Source organism: Taeniopygia guttata, chromosome 2 (genome assembly GCF_048771995.1).
Source record: "Taeniopygia guttata chromosome 2, bTaeGut7.mat, whole genome shotgun sequence".
Lineage (NCBI taxonomy): Eukaryota > Metazoa > Chordata > Aves > Passeriformes > Estrildidae > Taeniopygia > Taeniopygia guttata.
The window spans coordinates 41,534,154-41,551,181 of NC_133026.1; the positions used below are offsets into that span (position 1 = coordinate 41,534,154).

General features: G+C 39.4%; 1 protein-coding gene across 4 annotated transcripts in view; it reads left to right on the forward strand.

Moving 5' to 3' along the window:
- Window positions 1–6,463: 6,463 nt before the first annotated feature.
- Window positions 6,464–17,028, forward strand: part of GPD1L (glycerol-3-phosphate dehydrogenase 1 like) — a 39,258-nt gene continuing 28,693 nt past the window's right edge. For all 4 annotated transcript variants that reach the window (XR_003958595.4, XM_032746747.3, XM_002198010.7 and 1 more), the window contains exons 1-4: window positions 6,464–6,600; window positions 11,243–11,420; window positions 12,139–12,279; window positions 15,981–16,119. Coding sequence is in view for 3 of the 4 variants with exons in the window: in XM_032746747.3 (XP_032602638.1) it covers window positions 6,548–6,600; window positions 11,243–11,420; window positions 12,139–12,279; window positions 15,981–16,119 (511 nt within the window). In the remaining variant the exon portion in view is untranslated. The remainder of the gene's footprint in view (window positions 6,601–11,242; window positions 11,421–12,138; window positions 12,280–15,980; window positions 16,120–17,028) is intronic.

Below are 17,028 nucleotides of genomic sequence, written 5' to 3' on the forward strand. Positions count from 1 at the left end.
ATGATACACAAAGACAGATGAGAACAATTATACTACATGGACATTAGCCAGTGCATTTACCTAAAGAACTAGATTGTAATTAATTTGGCTTTTTCCTCCCTCAATAGTCCCTTTGCAGACAACAGGAAAAATAAATGCCACATGAGTAAAACCTTTTTCACTAATAAAAGTGATAAATAGTAAATAACTTCAATTTACTCATCTTAAACCTCATTTATACATTATATGTGCCTGTTAATAGCTCTGTGCAGCTACAGGAACACAGTTCCATGGATTGAGGCTGCAGAGTAGTAGGAGGCTCAAATTAGTTTCGTAAGAAATCCTCTCATTCCACTATCTGGAAGGGAGAAACTACTGAGGAAGAGTTATCCACAAAGCAGAACCCAATGATGAGAGCAGGACATAGCTGGAATAAGCACCAGAGTAGAGGCACCAGTTAATCTCTAGCAGCTGCAAGAGTCACATCAGAGATGCTGATATATGCATTGCAAATTTAAGGTTTTATTAAAGCTGACTGTTAAACAGCAGGGAACTAGACCTACATTACTATATCATCATTCCTACACCATTTTCCTAGCTTCCAAAGACAAAGCTTGCTATTGTGTGTTCTGCTGAGGAAAGGTTAGAAAGAAAGCATTCTCTGCATGCCATCGAGTGGTTCAGTGAGAAAGGTGAGAAGAAGGCTACTTCAATTTCAAGAAGAATGGAAGACAGAAAAGAAAGGAACGATTTGAGGTAATCTGCACTTCAAAGAACAAGGGAAAAATCGATATCTCTAGAGCAATACTTGCCTTTATTTTTTGTTTTGTAAGGAATAGGCTTTAATGTTGTTTATATTTAGTATAGAGCAATGACAAGCAAATCTTCTAAAAATAGTTCACCACTGCCTAATGATTGTAGCAAGAAACACTTTCCTGGCAGATACACATATTTGCAAAGATCATTTTTGAGTATTGCCCTCAGCCCACATAATTATGTCTCCATTTTATATTTAGACTCTGTATTCCAGAATACAAATCTAATAGCACTAAATTGCTTAGTTGGTTATTTGACTTCTTATGATGGGCTGAGACAGTAGTTCAACAGTTTAAGTTAGAAAAACAAACACAGCTGGTTCTCCTTTCTGATTTTCTGCATGGACAGCGGAAATGACAACTTTTATATTAGCACAAGGTGAGGGACGAAAGTGCGGAAAGCGGAATGGACAACTGAGGGAAGCTGACAGTTGTCAGCCTTTTTACTGATAAAATATTTATCATGCTATGACCTTAATTAATAAAGATGGTACATAGAAGTTTAATGGAGTAACTTGCAACAAATTATCTGAAAGAACTTATGCAGGAAAAAACAATACTATTATAGCATGTAAGATACAGACAGGATGTCTTTATGAAGCTGAAATCAGATATTTCTTTTCCAGATTTCCCCTTATTTATTAAACTTTATAATCTGTGCTTGACCTAGGCTCACAGCTAGATTAAAATTGCATTTATCTTGTAAGGTCTGCCAAAATGCAATATGATAGAGCTGAAAACATTCTTTCTTCTTTGAGCATAGAGGTGTAATCTGTTTGGAAGACTGACCTATTTTGAACTGCTTGCAGGAGGTGGGTAGTTCTCTAAACATAAAGTAAGCACCTTTCCCTCAGTTTAAAGAAAAGCAAAATTGTTTTTTAACCCACAAATCACCTTTCTTTCCTCATTAACTTTTTATCCTCAAAAATGCAGATTTGTCAGTCAAAATAGAACAGTAATGTAAAAAGAAACCTATTAATAAAGTTGGGGAGACCTGACAAAATAAGCACAGATAAGAAGTGGGAAAACAGGTTATGTGAAGAAAGGAGGAATAGGGAGTGGATGTGAATGGGAGGGAAGGTAAAATATTTGTGCTTCTTAGCATTTCCTGGCCTTCATGTACACTTCTTTTGCAGGACTTCAAAGATATCCATTAGTCACTGGGAATAAAATCCCAAAAGCTTCAAGTCAAACTTAACTCCTTCTCATCCTGTATACCTTCAAAAGAGTCAAAGACCGGGACACTCTTAATTCTATTATTCAGTTTACATCAATGTTTGTTTAATTTAGGCAGGAACTCATCCTCAGGTCTGTATCTGAGGTGCTTTAGAAACTGAGGTGTCTTAAGAAAGTATTAATTATTATATCTTAATCTGCTTCCCCTTGAGGTCACCTACTCAGACAGGCTGAGCTATGCTACCTAATCCATATCCATAGATAGGAGTTTACAGTACTAAAGGAGTCACAGAATTTTATAAGTCCCACACTCTCACAACAACATGTACGTAAAAGAAATTCCTAGAATATCACCAGAATTTAGAATGACTCAAAATGTGTTTCAAGATGGTAACATGTTCTGATGGAATAATTGTCTAATTACATATAACTCAGATTCTTATATTTTGTGCAGAACACTAAGACTAAACTAAAAGAAAACCGCTATTTAATGCATTTAATTATATCCTAAGAAAACTTTTCTTTCTAATACATTCAACAAGAAAATCAGCTTATTAAAGGGAAAATTTCCAAGTACACAATCAGGACGCTTTCAGAAACTTGCAGTTGAAGCTAAATATTTTATATTACAGTAGCTCTTCTGTATTTTGCACTTGCCAGATGTTTCTGCTTTGTACAGGACTCTTTGCAGTTATAGATTAGCACTGACATATCTTACTATCTCTGGGTACTGAGTTTTGAAAGGAGCTTGTCTGGTCCTGATAGATGCTTGGATCATCAGGCAAATAGAGAACTCCCCAGAAAAAGAGGAACAGGCATCCCAGCAATATCTAGAATAGTTAAAATAGATCAATATATTAAGCTGTAAGCACAGTGACTCTGCCTGTAAGTAGTCTAGAACATGCAACTAGAGAGTATCAGAACTTTACGCTGCCCTTTCATAAGTTGCTTTTTTTTTTTCTTCTTAATGATTGCTCAATCCATGCTGTCTTTTTCATCACCGTGTGTGAAGTCAAATGAAGCACTGAAGAAAATAAATAGATTTATGTCTATTGAGACTGGAGCTACAAACAACTTAGTTGCAGAGGAAAACTGGAAAACAAGACTAGTGATACCATTGTATAATACTTTCTGCCTGATACAAAATGTATTTTTTGTGTTAACAAACTTCCTTTTTTTTTTTTTCTGTAATGAAATTATGGGTACCACACTAGCTGCTTTCTGATATGTACTAAATAAAGTTAATATTGACTTAGTATTTTGGGATGTTGACAGATCCAATGTGCCAAATCTTAGTGTGGTTTAACAAACCCAGCTGCCTGCATCACCTGTCAGAGAAGCTCCTACTGTTGCCATAGCAAGGCTGGCATAAGGGAAAATGTGCTCCTGCTGCAGCTGCTTCCATACAAAGCCCAGAATCCAACGGCCTTAAAACCCATAATTCAGGCAAACAGTTGTTTGACTTATCCATTAGAACCCAGCTGTCTGTCACTTCCCTTTGGCTGGTTACTCTACAAGGCTTAGGAGAATGGAATATGGATGTGAGTATCTGTGACTTCAATTAATTGATTATACCTGGACTGTCACAGCTGCACCATCGGGATGCAACTTTTTATGAAAGAAGCTGCAAGTCTGATTTCCCTAAGATTACCTTTCAGATTGCCTTTGCTCCTGACTCTTCTCATTAGCAATACACAGTGAGATGTCAGACTCTGAACTCAAGCCACTGACATGCAATTTCTTCTGCCAGCCTTGAGGAAAAGATTAAAATCTCCAGCTGGGGTCAGTTTGGCCTGCCAGGATAAGAGGACAGTACCTTCTGTTAATATAACTAGATTGCCTGAACACAGCTGTCTGAGTCTGCAGACTAGACATAAAAGGAAATCTTTATATTCTTTGTATTCTTGCTAAGATAATGATCTGGTAGCACTTGTTTTAACAGTAGAAGAGTTCTTTCTTGCTCTCTCTACTCCATTGTCTGCAATGCTTTTATTTGAATGATTGGCTATTTCTTACTTCAGAAACAGTTTAAATTAATCAAACCTTAATTCATCAGGCAGTTGGACTAGATGGTTGTTGTAGTTCCAACTGCAATAGTCTATTTTACTTTATTCTAGTCTGTAAAATTTAAAGTGGCACAGTAGACCTGCACAATGTACTTCTGCAATGCATCTGAGGATTCTTCAAGATGAACAAGTGTTTATATTCTGGCTTTTTTTCAAGTTCATGTAAACTTGGTCTAAGTAGAGTGCAATTCATGGTGTAAATATATGTTAAATTTCAGGTTTCAGGCTGCCAGTGAGACAATGGCAATTCTAAGTAAAATACAGAAGTACACACACAGCCTCACAATATGCTGCAGCCTGATGGACCATAGCCTTCTAGACTGCTGAAGAAGTGTCAGATTTTTGAGAAAATCTATAGAAACTATAATTTATCTGTATTTTTTTGTTTTACATTAAGTCTAATAAAGATTTTAATCTTTCTGTCCAGATTGTCAAAATTATCCTGAAGTCCTCAAATTCGGGATGTACATTTTGCATAATATTCAGTTCCCTATTTCATTAAGTTTGTAGATTGCAGTCACTCACTACTCAATTTTATAGGACTATCCCCTCCTCAATTCCTCAAAACCTAGGCCAGATATTAGACCAGAACCCTGGTCTCTGAATGCCTAAAGCAAGCATAAGCAAAACACTCTCTCACTGGGTTCAAACAATGAGATGAGGTCTTTCTCCACATTAGGAAGTGATAGCCATAAAAATTAAGATACTAGTGCAAGCAAATTAGATTTAGGCATGTTGGTTTTGGTTGTTGTTTTGGGTATTTTCCCATCTGTTATAATTTAATTTGATAGCAAATTGGCAGTGGAGTAAATGGAGTAAATGGAAACCCTGCTTTTAAACTGAAAGGAAAACAGCAGGTAGCAATTCACACTGCTTCAGCTACAATGGCTCAAAAGGCAACAGAGCTGATCCACCTTTTCTTCTTATACATCCTCTAATTGAAAGAGCATTTCATTGACAGCTAACCCTTAGCAAGTGATTTTTTAGAGGTACAAACAAAGAAATGTGCTGTAATGAAAAACTCAAAAGGGTTTTGCCTTGAGACATGGTTGATTTTAATAAAGAGAGACGGACACTGTTCTGGTACAGGAACAAGAGCATTGTCATAGAATCACAATATGAGTTGGAAGGGACCCACTAAGTGCAGCTCCTGGCCCTGCACAGGACAGCCCCAAGAATCACACCATTTGCTTTGACCAAACGCTTCTTCGTAGGCTTGGTGCTGTGACCACTTCCCTAGGAAGCCTGTTCCAATGCCCAACAACTCTCTGGGTGAAGTACCTCTTCCTAATATCCAACCTAAACCCCCACCCCAGCTTCCCGCTGTTTCCTTGTGTCTTATCACTGGTCATCAGAGAAAAGACATCAGTGCTTGCCCCTCCACTTACCCTCCTCAAGAAGTTGCAGACCATGATGAGATCACTCCTCAGTCTTTCCTTGATAATTCATTATTAAATACAGCTAAATGTGTTCGTAGAAATACACATTTGATGGAAAAGTTTATCACAGGTGACTCACACCCATTGATCAGACCAACAACTCATCCACTTTTTTTTCCCCCTGGAGAAGCGTGTGGGACAGAGAACAATATTATTTTGGCTGAAAGCTGAGAGCAAAGGAGTATTTGAAAACATTTGTATTTCTGTTCTTAAGATCCCTCCAAGCCTAATCTGCTTTATTGCCTGATGCATCGGTTCCTTCACACCTGGGGGCCTTCACAGACTTCCTCCAAAACTATATAGCACTAGGAGAGAGCAGAAGTTTTGTTGTTACATATGTGGCTGAAATGTATATTAGTTCAGCAGATAATGGTGACAATATCTTCCCCTGCACTTGGCAGGGGTGAGGCCACAACTTGAGTTCTGTGTCCAGTTCTGGACCCCTCAATTCAGGAAGGACTTTGAGGTCCAGAGAAGGGCAACAGAGTTGGTGAAGGGTCTGGAGCACGAGTCCTGTGAGGAATGGCTGAGGGAGCTGGGGTTGTTTAGCCTGGGAAAAGCAGGTTCAGAGGAAATTTTATTGATGTCTAGAACTGCCTGAAAGGAGGTTGTAGCCAGGCGGAGGCCAGTCTCTTCTCCCAGGTAACAAGTGGCATGACAAGAGGTGGAATTTCTTCACATAAAGGTTGATTAGATAGTGTAATGGACTGTCCAAGGAGGTGGTGGAGTCACCGTCACTGGAGGCGTTTAAGGAAAGCCTGGATGTGGCCACTCAGTGCCACGCTCAGTTGTGGTGTTCGGCCATAGGTTGGATTCAATGCTCTCAGAAGCCTTTTCGAGCCTAAATGATTCTGTGGCTCTGTGATATGCCACGGTGCCTGCGGGATTGCCTGCTGTGTCCGAGGGTCCCGTTTACCTCCACGGGAGGCGCCGGGCCCGGAACTACAGTTCCCGTCAGGCCGCAGGGGCGGGGGAGAGCGGCCGCTGCCCGGGCGGCGGGGCGGGAGCGGGGGGCGGGCGCCTCACGGAGTCTTGGCCGCGGCCGCTGTGGCGGGGCGCGGGCGGCGCTGCCATGTCGTTCTCCATCAGCCCCCTCAAGGTCTGCATCGTGGGCTCGGGTAACTGGTGAGTGCGGCGGCCCCTGGCAGGCGGGCAGCTCGGCGGCCGCCGGGGCGCGGCGTTCCCGGAGGCGGTGCCCGCCCGGGCCTTGCTGGCGGTTCCCGCCCGGCCGCGGTCTCCTCGGAGGGGTGGCGGCCGTGCGGCCACCCGGTGCCGGCGGTGGGGCGCGGTGCCGCCGGGCCGTGGCGGGCTCTGGGTCACGCTTGTTCCATGCGGGAGGGCTCCTCCTGCCGTGCCCGGGGCTCGTCGTGCCCCGGCTCCCTCGGAGCGGAGGTGCTGCCGTGACGTACTCGGAGGGAGAAGCGGCAGAATCGAGCACGCAGTTTAGTGCTTGTAACCACCCGCGTGTCCTGCGAAGAAGTTGTTCTAAGATATTTTTAACCTGGTATTTGTTGTGTGCTTTGTCCGATAACAGATGACGTAAAGATTAAAGATACTGTACATTTAATTTTTTTTTCCAACTACGCCCTGCCCGTAGATCTTCACTAACAACCTCACTTGTCTACAACGATGTTGTTCGGGGTTTTCTGTGTTCCTATGTGCCTATTTTCAAAGACAGTTCAAAAAAGAATTGCGAGATTCTAGGTTATTCAAAATACCTTATTTTTTTCTTTTCTTCCCAAACTGATTATGCTGAGGCACACTGAGAGCTTGAGACAAGGTTTTATTGCTGTCTCTCTAGTTTATAATTAGACTTAAATAAACTTGTTCCTTCATCCGCTGAAAGCAATAGACTTACTTGGCATCATTCTTCGCAAGAGGAGTATCCTGTTAATAACCCTTTGTCTTCTTTAGTTACTTATTTTTCTTACACCAGATCCCTCTTTACAGTGAATAAATTAAGTACAATGTGTTATAGAAATAGGTCTTCACAGTTTGTCACTTCCAATTACTAAAGCTAAGCACACATTACTCAGGTAGCGTTGGGTTTTAAGACATTAAACTCAGAGGAATTCTGGGTAGAGCAAGGCAGTGTGTTCTATTAAACCAAATTTGCCATTCTTTTGTCAGGATGATCTTAGACTTGTTGCTCACCCCTGCCCACTCCATGCAGTTGGCTTTTGCTGCTGTTAAAAATACCAGCAGCTGCCAAGTTTTATTTTTCTTTGTGATCCCCTTGTTGAGGGAATGGCGGATGTTTCAGTGCAGTATCTCTTGCTTTCCTTGCACCAGCCTGTAAAACGTGTGCATTGCACTTTATGTCACAAGGCAATTATGCAATTAGATCTTGTCTTTTAGGAGTGTGGTGGCTGTTGTTCTATAGTTGAAGTCTAGAAAAAGTTTCACAGGAAGTTTGACTGCATTTGTATTTGATTCACTGTGAAACACTTGCAGAAGCAAAAGGATTTGTAGATACTGCCTACTAGCAATAACCACATGCAAATGTATTTTGTTTTCACTTCAGTGTATCAGTTTCATAAATAAGAAAAGTTCCTGCCTAATAGGATGGGTTGGTGGCAAAATGCCCATATCTCCTGTGCTGAGAGAAAGAAAAAGTTGCTGCCTGATAGTAGCATTCTCTCTTTCTTTTGGGAATAAATGTATTTAAATAACTTATGGCTTCTTTCATATGTAATGGTGGGGTTTTTCATGTGAGTAAAACAGAAACCAAAGTAATCAAAAACTGAAAATTGTAATTCTTGGAGAGGTAGGTGCTTTCTTCTTCGAAGTCCATGGGATGATGGACACCATACCCTGACTGCAGAGAGCACTGCGATTCAGTAGTATGTGTAATCATTGAACTAAATTGAACTACATTTGTATACCTTGTAATTGCCTTTTGAACAGCAGCTTGCAGTCCTAAAATATTTAATTAAAGTATTAGTATTTAATGCATTAAAGCAGGTAACGAGAAAGAAATTGAAGCATTTGTAAACTTCTGATTATTGATATTTGGGGATTATTTACTTCTAAAGCCTGAATTATAAGGGTGTGTGATTGTTGGTGCCTAAATTGTTGGCATGTAAGTAGTTGATCTGAGTGGGGTTTGGCATCTTGAGCAGTTTTGAGGCAGTGGATTTTGGGGTTTTGTGTGAGGTGATTCCATCAGACAAGTCTTCTCATAGCTCTTTAACCTATATCTGGGATGAAGAAAACCCTAAAGGAACTTGGCAGGACAGTAGCTTTAGAAGGGTTAAGCCAGCTACCTTGGTTGAATAACTGCTTCCAGTCAGACTTGTTTGATTGGTTTGCTACAAGAAGGTCACCTTAACAATGAAGTTGACTTGGCAGGGGTCACTTGACACCTGATGGAAGATCATGGGACAGGACAGATGGCTCAGCACAGAAGAGCAGGACCTGTGCTGTCTGTTGTCCTTGCCCTTTTAGGGTTGCTCAGCTGGTGGATCAGAGATTCTATTAGGATCTTTTAAGACAGGGGATAAAGTAAGGTGTCTGGAGTGTTGAGAGAGTACACCTTGGGAATATGCCTTGGAGCTGTGGGATTCCAGGACAGTGCCCAGAGTCATTTAAAGCACCACGAGCGCTGCCTTGATCATGTACTGTAGCCTGTTCTGCTAATGCTTCCAGGGCAGGTTAATAAGGTGTGTACAGCCAGAATTTATCCCTCACTGTTTTCTTGGAACCAGTCTTTAAGTAACATGATTACCAAATTTAAACAGAAACTGTAAAATTTGGGAAGAGATGGGAAGTTACTGGACAGAGGGGTTTATGCACCTGGGATCTTGTAGAAAACTGGGAGGAACTGTGGCTTAACTGAGGTGATTTTACAGGGACAGTGGTAGAGCCAGATAATTATATCATTTCCACTTGCATGTTGTGACCTCCACTACTGCTGCTGTTATCAGGGCCAGTTAAGGAGCTTTTTGGCCTTGTGCTGTACTTAAAAAGTGATGAGGGGAAAGCAGACCTACTGTGAAATGGTCCTGAAATAGTGATTCCAGCATCATAGGAAATGATTAACCAAAGGAGCCAATCAGGGGAATCTTCTTGAATTCAGAAACTAAGACTAGACAAATCTTCATTTTTCTTAATACTGCATTCAATGGGTATGAAAAAAAAAAAAAAAGACAACTCAGGCATTTAAGTGTTAAATAGTAATGGAATTAATGTCTCACGTAAGTAGTACACACTGCCAGACTTTCTGCTGGCAGACTGAAAATCCCAGTCAGAGAGTTGCTGATTCAGTTATTTCTGTCTTGCTCTGTCACCAGCAAGCACAAAGAATATGTAGTGACATTCAAAACAGAAGGCAGTGGGTTTGCCAGGATCCCAACTTTGTATATAAATCTGTAGGAGTAAATGTGCTTTTGCTCAAGGAACTCCCAAGCGCTGTCTGAGGAACACATACACATGTGTTGAATACACGGTCTGCTGATTGTATGGATCTGACATTTGGAGGCTGAGCTGGTGAGCTGTATACCAGTATAGCAGAAACCATGCTGGACGAGCTTGATAAGAAACGGCTTGCAATTGTCTTCTGTATCACCTTCTGAACCCAGGGGCATTTTTAGTGTGTGAAGTGCTATTAGAGAAGTAAATTCCAGTCTTTTAAGACACACAGTTTTATGGTTTGACTATAAAAGGTCTACTTAGGGTATTAAATTTTTTTCTGCTGCTACTTAGAAAGTGACCTTAGCCATGTGCTAGCACACATCTTTAATCCAGCCCAATGAGTTGTGCCACATCAAAAGCTCTTGAAGCAGAATGAACCCACTTTGTTCAGTTGCCAGTTATGGGTTTGCTACAAGCAACAGCCAATATAAATTAAGGGAATTGTATGGGTATAACTAGATTGGAAAAGTTAGTGTTCTTACCTCCTAATAAAGTGTGCACTTTACACACACACACGCACACACACATGTAAGCCTCAGATCAATGACTCGGTATTTTTATCGCATCTCTTAAAAATGTTTGTTTCTCCTTCATAGGTTATCAGTAATTATGAAATTGTCTCCTATCCCAAGAAAGGAATTTAGGTTAACAGGTATAATAGGATGATGAAAGGGAAGATTGTGTTTGTTCCTCCTCTTGTAATTGTGATTAATTTCATTATTGCTTAGAGATTTAAGAAGTAAAATTGATCACTGTAATATGGATCTCACTGTATGCTGTTCTTGGGGAGAATATGAGTGTAACAGTAATGGACTTGTCTCCCTGCAGCTTCAGAGGATGCTGTTACAATAGTTAAGTTCTCTGAGATTGGCTGCACTGCCATGAAGCTTTTAACTTCTGCAACATATAAATGATTCTTGGGTTTCAGTGCTAAGTATCAGTATTGTACAACAACTTATGGGTCTTTAGCAAAGAAGCTTCTCATCTCTTAAAGGTGAAAATGACACATTTAATAAAAATTAGTATGCCACTTTTACCTCAGCTTTAAAGATACAATTAATTTGTTTGGGGAAAATACAGTAACCTAAACTCTCAGTGGATAACCAATAAGAAAACAAAATAAGTAAGGATGTTTCAGTAAATTCTTCAGTCCAGCCTACTCTAGCTGTAGTTGAGGGACAGCAGCAGGTGAGAATGCCTAGTGTATTTTTCCATTTATTTTACTGTATCAAAATGTTGTATGGTAGCTGATCAAATATCTGTTAATTTGTGCTTGTTTTAAAAACAAAGTCTTTTTTAGTACAGTTATAGAAATCATAATTTTTTAAGACTATTTTTGTTTTCTTTTGTACAGGGGTTCTGCAGTTGCCAAAATAATAGGTAATAATGTTAAAAAATTGCAGAAGTTTGCTTCTACAGTGAACATGTGGGTCTTCGAGGAGAATATTAATGGGAGAAAACTGACAGATATCATAAATAAGGACCATGAAAATGTAAAGTATCTCCCTGGATACAAGCTACCAGATAATGTGGTAAGGCTCAAACGCTAAATTATAGTTATGGAGCAGAGGGAATATTGCTTGTGCTATAGAGTTAGAAATTTGTTTTGTTAATACCTCTAGGGTTTATAATATTTCAGACTATGGTATTTTACTGATGACATCAGAAATTTGAACAAGTAAAATTATGTAATTATGCAGTTAAGTAAATCCAATGCACTCTTTCTTCCTATCATGATTGGTCTTTATGTTACTTCAATTTCTTTACAAGAAAGCAAATGTGAAAATAAGAGCAAGATTAACAGCTTTAACTATACCCATTAAAAAAAAAAAATTGGTCAGCCTTGGATTGGAGCTGTTGGTCTGGGAAGTCTATGCTACTGTTTATTTTCAGTGACAAAATGCAATAGTTTGTAGCATTCAGCATGAGACCAAACTGCTCAGGTTCAAGCTCAAACTGGAGAGATTCAGTTTGGATATTAGGAGGAATTTTTTCACAGAAAGAGTGACTAAACATTGGAATGGGTGCCCAGGGAGTCACTGTCCCTGGAGGTTTTGAAAAAGGACTAGATGTGGCACTCAGTGCTGTGGTCCAGTGGACCGGGTGATGTTTGTTCCAGGGCTGGACTCAATGATTTCAGAGGTCTTTTCCAAACTAATTGATTCTGTGATTCTGCTTTTATCAGCTAACACTTGTGTGTGGTGTTAATTTTGAAAAGTTATGCAGCCTTTCTCTCCCATAACTACACAGGTTGCTATCCCAAACCTTCGTGAAGCAGTACAGGATGCAGACTTGCTGGTTTTTGTCATTCCTCATCAGTACATCCATAAAGTCTGCGAAGAAATCACAGGACTAGTACCCAGGAAAGCCCTTGGCATAACTCTCATAAAGGTACAATAAATACTGTGCATTAATAACTGAGAATGTGTCATGGAATCTTCTAAGACAAGATGACTTGATATTTTGATATGCAAAGTCTCCGTGTATTATTCACTTGATTGGTCCATTAAATCTTTCTAGGTGTAAAATTAGAATTTGTCTTGGTCATTAGTGGATTGTTACGCAGCACTTGCAGGAAGAGGAAAATGAGGCTCTTCACAAGACTTTTAGAAAGAAAGAGGGAGTCAATATGTTTTGCACCACTAAGCTTTCCAGTCTTTTATTTGTTGTTTCCAAAAGCATCATTAGACGAAGAGCAAAGCACAAGCATAATGCTTTGATTGTTAATGCACATCCCACATGCTGAGTTGATCATTTCAAGAACTGCTGAGAGAATTTCATGTGATTGCATGGATAGTGCTTTTGTTCATGTCAAATATTATGTTGCAACAAGAGAGTCTGTTCAGCATCGTCCAAAGACAGTTTGAGCATAGGACATAGGAAAGGGCAGAGGTGTGGGAGGCATTTCACTGGAGTGTTTACAGTTTTGCTGGCAGAAAAATATAAAAATGTGGATTAGCTTATTTTTGGGATTGTTTTTGGGTGGGTGGGTTTTTTTCCTCTGTATGTTTAGCTGGAAATAATAAGCTATTCCCACAAGGTTTGGAAGATTTTGGTTTGTTGTTGCTTTGTAAGCCATTTTCTCAGCACACATTCCCTTATTTCCTGTCATCTCTGGAAAATCATACATTTATGGATCTGTGCTCAATAAAGAACAAAAAACCCCTATCACTGCATAATGCAAGCTTGTCTCTTTAGTTTGTCTAACAAAGCCCACAAAATCTATTGTTTTGTCAGTGCTGACCGGTGTAATGGTGAGAGGTATGAAAAAGTAATGCTTCCGAAGTGTTCTTTCTCCAAATTGTAGAAAAACTCTTCATATCTTAGAAGGGTAAAATAAGGCATTGTTAAAAGTGTGCAAGATAAACTTTATTCTTCTTTAATTTGCTAAATGTGATTTATATTCTTCTAGTCATAGGAGTAACTAATGAAATTGATGGACTAAATAAGGATTTATGTCAGCATATGTGAAGTCAGGGTCCTGGGCCTATATTCCCTTGGAATTGATGGCTATATTTGATGCACACAAAGAAAAACCAAACAAAAACAAAACAAAACAAACCACCAAAAAACAAACAAACAAAAACAAGAAAAACCCCCACCCAAACTCCAAACAGACAGAAACCCCCAGCAAAACAAGAAATCCATGCTTAGTGTAGTGGTACTTGCCATGCAGTGCAGAGTTGGTTACTGGGCAGCTTCCCACAGTTACATATGGATCCATAGGCAGCCTTTGCAAAGAAATGCTGTGAGGACCCTTAATAATTTGCAGGAGAACGGCAAGTACATGTCAGTTTTTATGAAAAGGCATGACTGAAAAGGCATAACATAACATCATTAGAAGTATCATTTGAGAAGAAAGGGCAGAGATTTAATGAAACATTCTTTCCTCGACTTTTGCATATTCTCTAGGCGTGCTGTTTTCATCAGTGTCATAGTTTTTGAGTCTCATGCTCAATGCTAATGCTATTAAAGTGGCTTGTGTTAGCTCTGATAGTTAAAGTGCAGTTCTGCTCTGAAAAATGTGATTTGTGGGATATCTTGTTTCTGTACTTTCTAAATTGGTTGTCAAGTTAGCAGTGTGTCATCTTTTAGTCTTTTTTTTTGGTTTTTTTTTTTTCTTTCTGACAGTCTAATCTTCATGCAGAGCCTAATATCTGACAATAAAACTGAGTCTTTGGGAAATAAAGACATTTGTTTGCTGGTTAATTGGCATTTCCATTGAAACATTTGCATCTGTGTTGCTTTACATTAGCTCTTTTTCTAAAACCTTACAAGTCACTTGTCCAAAACCTTACAAGTGACTGTGTGGCTGTTGGGAGAGGAACCATATAAAACTTAGAGTGCAGTACAGCAGTGAACTCAGGATGCAGGGTAGCTGAAAGTCATTCAAAATACTCTTCAGGCAACTTCAACATCAGCGTCATTTTCATTTCCCTCTTACAGGCTCCAGGGATGGCTCTGATGGGCATGTTAGGATGCAAGCGATAAGGTCGCTTGCATTGCCTGCAGACCATTGCTGCCCAGGGAAAATGCCCATGGTGGAACCTTGGTTTTGTAGGGAGGAAGGCCTGTTTAGTTTTCATTCTGTCATTCTGTATTAGATTTACCTCTACAAGAAATAGGTACAGCTCACCTTGATTTTGTCAGGAGTTGCACCTGTTTCACAATGGAGCAGACACCTATGCCTTTCTGGTCTCCTTTAACTTGCATGAATAATTGTTGTGTAGGTATTTACATTTTTGGAGTTGTTCCCAATGTGTGCATGCTTTTCTGTTTATTATTTGCCTGCTTAGGAAGAGGAGCCTTGCAGTTGTTTTGTGGGGACATTTTTGGTATTGTGAGGGAAAAATGCAACATGTATTGTATGCTTGCTTTCAAGTTGTTTCTGTATGGTTCATTAAAGATGAGAAAGCAGAGCTGTGCATTAATTAGCTGTGCAAATTGAAAAATAATGCAGAAATGCAAGCATTAGTTTAATTGGCAGGTTTTGTACAGGCATTTCTCCATGTCTCTTCATTGCATCATGTTACTTAAGCAGCAGCACCTTTAACCTGTGGAAATGCAAATTACCACCTGCCTGAAGTGTCACTATTGGCAGCATACAAGTGTTTATGTATATGTGTATATGGAAGTAATACAGGATCACACTTTTTGCCTATAAATCATAATTCAAAATTATCAATTCCCAAAAGTATAAAATCCTCAGCATTAAAGAAGTGTTATATAGAAGGTGGTATACTGTGGGAAAGAATGGCTATTTCAATAGCTGGTCTGCCATACCTCTGTAATAAAAGCTGAAAAGGATTCTGCGTTTAGCAGGCTGGGAGAAAAGAGTTTTATGGGAGGAAGGTGGTCTCATGTGGAGTTCTAGTTCAGGCAGTTCAGGGTACCAGACTCTCTTCCTCTCTGCAGCATTAATATGTGGGGTGATCTTTCCTAAGGCCCTATTTCTCCCCTTTTTTCAGACTTTGTAAAGAGTGCATTATAAATACAGATTTAAAATATCCTTATAAGTTAAATTATTCTCAGTTGTTTAGCTTTCTACATATCTGTGAATGGCTGTTCAATTTGTATTTCTACTACTAAACTGTTTTATTGGTGTTATACACTGGGGAACCTGCCTCTGATATTTCAGTTCAGATATCTCTTCACAAGACAAATTATTCAGATGCCATTTTGTGAGTTTCAGTGCAATTTCAAATCCAAATTCAGGTCTGGTTCATAACTGATGGATTGGTTATGCTTCACTGATTAAGGATATACTGATAATAAGCACCTGATTTCTGAACTAACAAAGCAGAATGTTCAGCACTTCTTGGAGTCAGGTCTTTGAGGATGGAATAAAAACTGGTTTCATCATCTAGAGTTTAGTCCTAAATCTTAAGGTGCTACCTCCTATAATTCTAAGACATCCTGGAGAGGTCAAAATAGCAGAAGTGCCTGTGATAGTATGCCTGTCATCTTTAGTCTTTCTCTGAATAGTCCTTGTTTCACTTCTCACCTGTGGACAAGACTAATTGTGTTCTGCTTGCATCTCTACTGTGCCTAATTAATGACTTTTTAGTAATTCCATTTAATGTTGGCTGCAGGGAATAGATCAAGGCCCGGAGGGACTCAAACTGATCTCTGACACTATTCGAGAGAAGATGGGAATAGACATCAGTGTGCTGATGGGAGCTAACATTGCCAATGAGGTGGCAGCAGACAAATTCTGTGAAACCACAATAGGTACTGTTCCAAGTTGTAAGAATATTGAAAACATGCACCTGTCCTCACAGGCACACACCAAATAGCTCAAATTTCACTGTTTTCGACATTAGCTGACTGTTACCAGAAGCTGTTGGTTGAATTTCCTAGAATGTTTATACTTCCAAAAGTACTAGGACAATACTGGGAATAGAGGGAGAGAGACCACAGTTTTACCTCTTCTGACTAGGATTATAACCTTAGTATGTGAAATACAAGCATGTTTTTTATCACCCTTCATATAACAAGCTGCTTCATTTTATTACTGTGTTTAAGATTTTTCTCGGGTCTGAATGGCTTTACATGGATAAACAATTATAAATTCTGTTCTCTAGCTCAGGTGCTATTGTCAAAGATGGTACTTTCATGCATGTTTGTTCTGGTTTGACTTTTGTGTTTGTTTTTTTAAGGTATCTTGTTTTAATTTCTCAAAATACTTAATTCCCACAAAACCTAAAAATTGTTTTAGTTCTGTGTTGGTGTCTGAACACCTTTGCAGCATGAGGATGTGCCTAGTCTTGGATTTTACGGTTTCTAGAAAGGCATGTGTATGTGTATATGCATACAGGTACTCACACATTATAGCACAGAGTTCATATTATGGGTTTTCTTCAGTGTTAATTTCTAGAGTTTTGTGCACTACTAGTTTTGTAACATCTCATTCACAGTTTTTGTACTGAACTTAATTTTGAATGGTTGAACAACATCTTAGTGCTGAGAAACAATTGTCAGGAGCAGCATGCTTGATTAATAAAGCAGCTTTGACATACCTTTATCACTAGGTATTATTTCTGACTTAGAAATAATTGATAGAATTGCTCCTACTATATTCTTAATTCATCTTTTTTTATTATTTGCTGTTCTTTTTAAATACAGTGATCAAAAAATGGA